Consider the following 6,211-nt stretch of genomic DNA (forward strand, 5'->3'; position numbering starts at 1 on the left):
GAATGGCGAGTTATGTCGTATGGGTGTTTTGCTATCAGTCAGATCAGGTTGTGCGGGAATCGCGGGTTTTTTGTATGAGCGCATGTCCATTGACTAGTTTTTTTCTTTATTTTGTGATTGTTTTTTGTTGTCGTTTTTTGTTTTGTTTTTTGGTGCATGGTTATTTAGTTGGGGTGAGGGTCAGTGTTCCAACTCTTTGGTCTTCTTAGAAAAGTGTTGATGCAGATGCAGCGCCAAAGAGGTCGCTGCCGGCGCTCTCTGGACGCGATGCAAAAGGGGGCAGCAGGGAGGGGAGGGGTGGTGGAGGGTAGGGGAGGTCGTTTGCTACCATTACCAACACGGCGCCCCCTGGATCCAAACGGAATTCATTACCGCCTGCAACCCGGCCGGCCCCCGCCCTTTGACGGCGGAAGCACACGTCCCTTCTCCCCTCCTCTCTTCTCACCCGTACGCTGCTGATCCCCCCGTGTTATCACTTTCTGTATTTCTACGCTTTTATCTCTTGATGGTGCTGAGCCCGCCTGTATCGCGTTGTGTTGCAGCAGGTGCCGAGCCGTGCGCCGCCAGGCCCGCAAGGCCCTCGGCTAGGCCAGGAGGTCCGATCATGCCACGATGGACGGGGAGAACCGCATCATCCTCAACGTGGGCGGGATCAGGTAACATAACCTTGTTTCTTTATCATCATTAAAAAAAATATTCTTAAACCTCTGCCTCGACCGCCTGATTTTGCCTCTTCATTTTATGGTTGGCCTACTCTAATCGAGTGCTTCACATGAAAAGACGATTTTTTTTCCTCACCGTTTTCTCGAGGTCCTTTCTCACTTCTCCCCTTCTGTGCCGCGAAGTGTATTACGCGATTCCGACAAAAGTTGCCCCTCAGGGGAGAGCTGCGCAAGCTGCTTGGCCTCGGCCTCGACGGCGGTCTCGGCGAGGAGCAGCAGCAAGAGCAGGGGGAACGTTTTACGCGGAATGAATAAGGGAATTATCGCGAGCCCTTGAAACGTCAAGGATGAGCTTATTCAAGGTACCGTAATGCCAGGGACCACCTAAGCGCTGGAGTCGGTTTTGCAGGAGAAAGAGGTGGGGAAGGTGGGGAGGCGGGTAAAAAAAGAGTTGGTCTTTTGTCCCAGTCATTAGGGGCCCTACTCCTACAGCCTCGGCGCCGGTCCAGCCGGGCCCCGCCGGGTCGGACCGGACCGACCATTCGCGGGCACAATGGTCCCGCACTTCGGGAGAAGGGGAGCAAAAAAAGGGAGGGGGAAGGATTGAAACGGCTCGTAATTTTCTCCGCATTCGCACAGGTACGAGACTTACCGGACGACGCTCAAGAAGATCCCTGCAACGAGACTGTCCAGACTGACTGAAGCCCTCGCCAACTATGACCCGATCCTCAACGAGTACTTCTTCGACCGGCACCCTGGCGTGTTTGCCCAGGTGCTCAACTACTACAGGTCCGTCTTTCGAACATCTAAATCAATCATTCAATCTTATTTCGTTCCATTCGTTACAACAATTACTGGGCAAGTCTTTTTTTACACTCGATGTGGTGTGCCACAGGACCGGGAAGCTGCACTACCCAACCAACGTGTGTGGCCCGCTGTTCGAGGAGGAGCTCGAGTTTTGGGGGCTCGACTCGAATCAAGTGGAGCCGTGCTGCTGGAGCACCTACAGCATCCACAGAGACACGCAGGTGAGCACGCTGCACGCCGCTCTACCAGCAGCAAACGAGTGGCGACTACGGGGGAGGGGAATTTTCATTCGGGGACTTTGTAAACAAACTGGCGATGGCGAATTTCGCACAACGTATCGACGCAATCCGAATTTGTATGGTGTAAATTTTACTGTGTTAAATCGGAAATTTTTCAGTAGAGAGTTTCAAAAAAATGTTTCCGAAATTGTTCTAAAAAAAATTACGTATTTTTTTTCAAAAACATAATTTTTGAACGTGTGCATCTCTAGTGCAAAGCAAAACCCCATTCTGTGCTACTCGATTGTGCGCTCCGCGACACGCGAACGCGGCAGTTGGGCGGGGCGGGTGTGTGTGCGTGTTCGCGGCGCGGAGAGCGCCCGGAGGGTAGGCAGCCGGCGGAGGCGAGCGCGCCCGAGCGTGGCGGCTCAGCCTGCACCCCGGGCGCTCCTCCGCGCCGCCGCCGCCGCACCGCACCGCGCGGGAAACGTGTGTGTGTGTGTGTGTGTTTGTTTGTTTGCCTGCGATGCTCGTGAGTTCGTGGACCCTGGAGGCGGGGAGAGAGAGTGGAAATTGCAACGTGTTTGCGGCGGAAACAGTATAAACGCGCGTGGGAACCTCGCCGACACCGTGCCGCTGGTCTATGTTCCGGCATAAAGTTCCATTTGCTCCCGCTCGCCCTTTTGCCGGCCGTGCGCCCAATAAACTCAACCCTCCTCGCTTGACTTTTCTTGCAGACGACACTCGCCATCCTGGACAAGCTGGACATCGATGCGGAGCGGCCGTCGGCCGAGGAGGTGGCCCGCCTGTTCGGCTACGAGGAGGACTACCTCGCCGGCAGCCTGTCGGCGTGGCAGCGCCTCAAGCCCAAAGTGTGGTCGCTGTTCGACGAGCCCTACTCCAGCACCGGCGCCAAGGTGAGTGCGGAGCGCCCCTGCGACGCCCCCGGACGGGGTTCGCCGCGGGGGGGCTCGGGTACCGCCGACACTTTTCCTCATCGCAAGTTGTGACCCTCTTCTTCTAGTATGTCGGTTCCTCTTGTTCCCCTTTTGCCGAGCCTTTTGCTATAGATGCTGTCTGACGTGTGTGACTCTGCGCGACGACGGTAGACTTTTTTTCTTTTTATACCACCCAACGAAATCATTCGTTTCTATCCTTCCTGCCGTACTTGGTTTGTGTTTGTGAATGGCCGGCGAGTGGTAGACTGATTGTCTCATTGTCTTGCGCGCGCGTGTGTGTGTATGTGTGTGTGCGTCGCATGGCCAAAGAATGGGAATGGGTTCAGCAATTTCGTTTGTATTTTCACCACACGAACCATTTGCTTCAGTTTTTTTTCCGCGTGTGGAGAGTATAATAAACGGCAGAGTGGTGCGAGAGTCTGCGACGCAAAACGGTTGGAATAGCTGCGTGGACCGCACAAATATAACGTTCGGGACGGGACGATGCGGAGCTGCGGAGGGAGACAGCCGGCTGCTCCCACGACCTTGACCTTCCAGACGTGCACCGTGGCCTGGACTTACCCCCACGCGTAACGAGCAAGGCGTAGAGAGAGAGAGATAGACACACACACAGAGAGAGAGAGAGAGAGAGAGAGAGAGAGAGAGAGAGAGAGAATATGGCCGATCTGCTCGGGCCCGACGCCCACGTCGAGGAGTAACAAGCTCCGCGCCCCACGGTGTGCGGTACGGGGATTTGAGCCCCAAAGCAGCGAACACATTCCCCCCCCCCCTTGCTTCGTTTGGGGATCTACGAGCGGGTCCCGAGCCCACCCAAAGAAGCAGCAGCAGGACTAACGACAAACCAAAATAAAGCAGCCGAAAGGGAAAAAAAGAAAGGCAGAAAAAAAGAAAGTATTGGGTCGGATTGGTCGATGCAAATGTGGGGATGTAGTCTCGACCGTAGCAGGCAGGCAGGCTGGCTGGCACAGGCTGATCTGAAAGCAAAGACGGCCGGAGCGGGGAAGAGGGAAGGGGTGGGGGCCTGCTCCGCCTTTCGCCTCTTTGTCCCTTGCCAAATTGGTCCTGATGGCACGGAATCATGCCGATTTGACGCGGCAAGGGAAGTGAGGAGGAGAAAGGGGGGGGGGGGGCCCCGCGGGGCTGTATGGCCGTGCAGGCCCGAGCCTACCCTTCAGCCCCCCCCCCCTTCTCCCTCCCGCCAGGGGTTGCCACTGCGCCGCTCGCGCGCGCGCGCTCTCTGCTAACTTCGTTACCATGTCATCTCGGGTCTGTCCCGGCCGCTCCGCTCCAACACCGCTCCGCCGGCCTCTGCTTTGTCTCTCCCACTCGCCGGGGCTCCGTGGTCTGCTGATCCAATAGACGACGACGGAAGGGGGTTTCATTTCACAAAACTCGACGCACTTGTGTGTGCGCCGTTGCGGCAGCAGTCCCCCCATCCCCCCTCCTCTTCCTCCCCTCCGCATTGCGCAGCCACCTGGAGCAAAGCGGTCGGTCGGGTACAACACGGTGGGCGCTTTAGCGCGCGTCGCTCAGCGGGCAAAACCCTTTTATACCGAAACAGGACAGGTCTGAGCCGTGATAGGGGGCAGGGAGGCGGGTGGTGGAGGCGAGGGGGGACCACTACATTGTGGTGGCCAAAGTGTTTCGCGCACGCAACAAAGGAGACGGAGGGTCGTGACGACGAGCTGCACATTGAGGCACTAGATGGGCGAGACGAGCGGGAGCGCCGCCGCCGCCGCAGGTAACTTTACCCTCCTACTTGCGAATAAACGCCCGGCGTCCGGCCGCGTGCGCAATTGTTGCAGTATTTTGGCGCCCGCGTTATGCCAAACTTTACAGCAGGGAGTGGCAGCGCGGGGTGCGGCGCGCGAGCAGGGTGGGGGGTGGTGGGCAGGCAGGCGGATAGGGCGGGCGGGCCCGCCGCCGCCAGCGGCGCTGGAAGTGTCGGATTAAATTCCGTCATAGAACATCGCCTCCAGCCAGCCTAGCAGCCTCTGCCTCTCTCGCCCCCACGCGGCCTGCAGCCCGCACCACGAGTTTGGGGCGTCCACTGCTCGGGGACTTAGGCCTCTCCCACGGCCGCCATATAATTGCGACATTCCTTCTCCTCGCTCAGCCCGTTCTCGGCACACTCTCGGCCTCCACCTCCTGCCTCCTTCTCCACCTCCTGTTTCTCCTCAAGCCAAGCTTTGTCCCTCCCCTTCGCCCTTCCCCCTGCGCCCAGCTCCTCCTCCTCCGCCAAGCCGTCAGGCCATAGCCGTGCATCTCACTTAATTTTTCGTCTGCTGGTGCAGCGGCGCTGGAGCCCCGCGGCGGGGTGGTGGTGGTGGTGGTAGGGAGGGGGCCCGTTAGGGGTTGTTGGCCCCCCGCTGTGGGGCTCTCGCCGCCCCCGCCGCCCCCCCGCCGCCGGGGGAGCTGCAAGTACCTCGGCAAGCACCAGGCCGCCGCCGCCGCGGAGAGCAGCTGCTATGGGCCGTGATGACGGATATGCTGGTAAGCGGTTCTGCGGCGCGCCTCGATGGACCACCACTTTGGAGAGGCCCATTTCGAAGGGCGTATGGGGGGTGGGGGTAAGGATGGGAGAGTTGACCCAGCAGACCCCGACGCTGCTGCTGCCCGCCCCGCCGCCCGCCGGCTCTCGCTGTGCAGTCGGCAGATTGAGCCGTCCCAATGGGGCCATTGCACACGGCGCGCGCTGGTGGTCTCGGTCCCTTCCCACGAAAGCACCAGCCTCCCTCCACCCGCCCCTCCGCGCGCCCCCGCACCAAAGGACCAGCGAAATGTGCCGGCTGGGCCGGGGCCGCCGGGGCGTTGGCGGGCTGTGCCGTGAGACGTGTCCCCAGCGCCTTTCTTTTCTTTCTTCTCGCACCGGGAAGTTAGTTCCCCTCCCCTCCCCCCTCTCTCTCTCCACCCGACGGCATCCCCATAGACTCCCCATTCCCTTCTCTCTCTCGCCCCCGTGCCCACAAGACTCGACAAACCCGCCCTCCTGAAGAAGCTATGGAGCTGTCTGGTAATATCCCGCCACGCCACGCCACGTCCTGCGGGGAAGGCGGGTCTCAATGTGCTGTCCACACTGCGGAGCAGAACGAGCAAACGAACGAACGAGAGAGAGAGAGAGAGAGAGAGAGAGAGAGAGAGAGAGAGAGAGAGAGAGAGAGTTACTTTTGTCCGTGAGTGAATGGAATGGGCCTGGAGCTGCAGGCTGCCATTCTATCGACGGCCCTTGAGCGCCATGCTTCGTATACCACACTGCGCCAGCAGCCGCACTGCAGCAGAAACACGAGCTTCCCCAGGCGGGCGGCTGGTATGGCTTCAAGCTGTGAGGCCGCCGTGGGGGGGTCGGCTCGTCCCCGTCCGCAGGCTTGCGTCTAGCCCGCCCGCCAGGGCGGAGGGTCGCGGCGGGAGACGGAGGAGGAGGAGGAGGAAGGGGGCCTTGTTCTGCGCGTCGCCCTCTAATCTGGAGCCTGTCTTGGTGGCGTGGCCCCCGGCATGGCCTGCTGGAGCCCGCCTCTGCAGCCCGTTCGTGGGTAATCTCTGCCCGGTGTGGCGGGGCGGGTCGGGG

The 6,211-nt window shown here is 59.7% G+C and overlaps 1 protein-coding gene across 5 annotated transcripts in view; it reads left to right on the forward strand.

Annotated features, from left to right (window-relative positions):
* Positions 1–6,211, forward strand: part of LOC113212730 (potassium voltage-gated channel protein Shaw-like) — a 119,567-nt gene that overhangs the window by 102,771 nt on the left and 10,585 nt on the right. For 4 of the 5 annotated variants that reach the window (XM_052264929.1, XM_052264928.1, XM_052264932.1 and 1 more), the window contains exons 4-7: positions 543–656; positions 1,302–1,451; positions 1,558–1,690; positions 2,425–2,604. In XM_052264929.1, the coding sequence (XP_052120889.1) occupies positions 613–656; positions 1,302–1,451; positions 1,558–1,690; positions 2,425–2,604 (507 nt within the window). In that variant the 5' untranslated portion in view covers positions 543–612. The remainder of the gene's footprint in view (positions 1–542; positions 657–1,301; positions 1,452–1,557; positions 1,691–2,424; positions 2,605–6,211) is intronic. The other variant, XM_052264931.1, reaches the window with a different exon arrangement.

This window comes from Frankliniella occidentalis, unplaced genomic scaffold, assembly GCF_000697945.3.
Source record: "Frankliniella occidentalis isolate FOCC.00 unplaced genomic scaffold, Focc_3.1 Scaffold22, whole genome shotgun sequence".
NCBI lineage: Eukaryota > Metazoa > Arthropoda > Insecta > Thysanoptera > Thripidae > Frankliniella > Frankliniella occidentalis.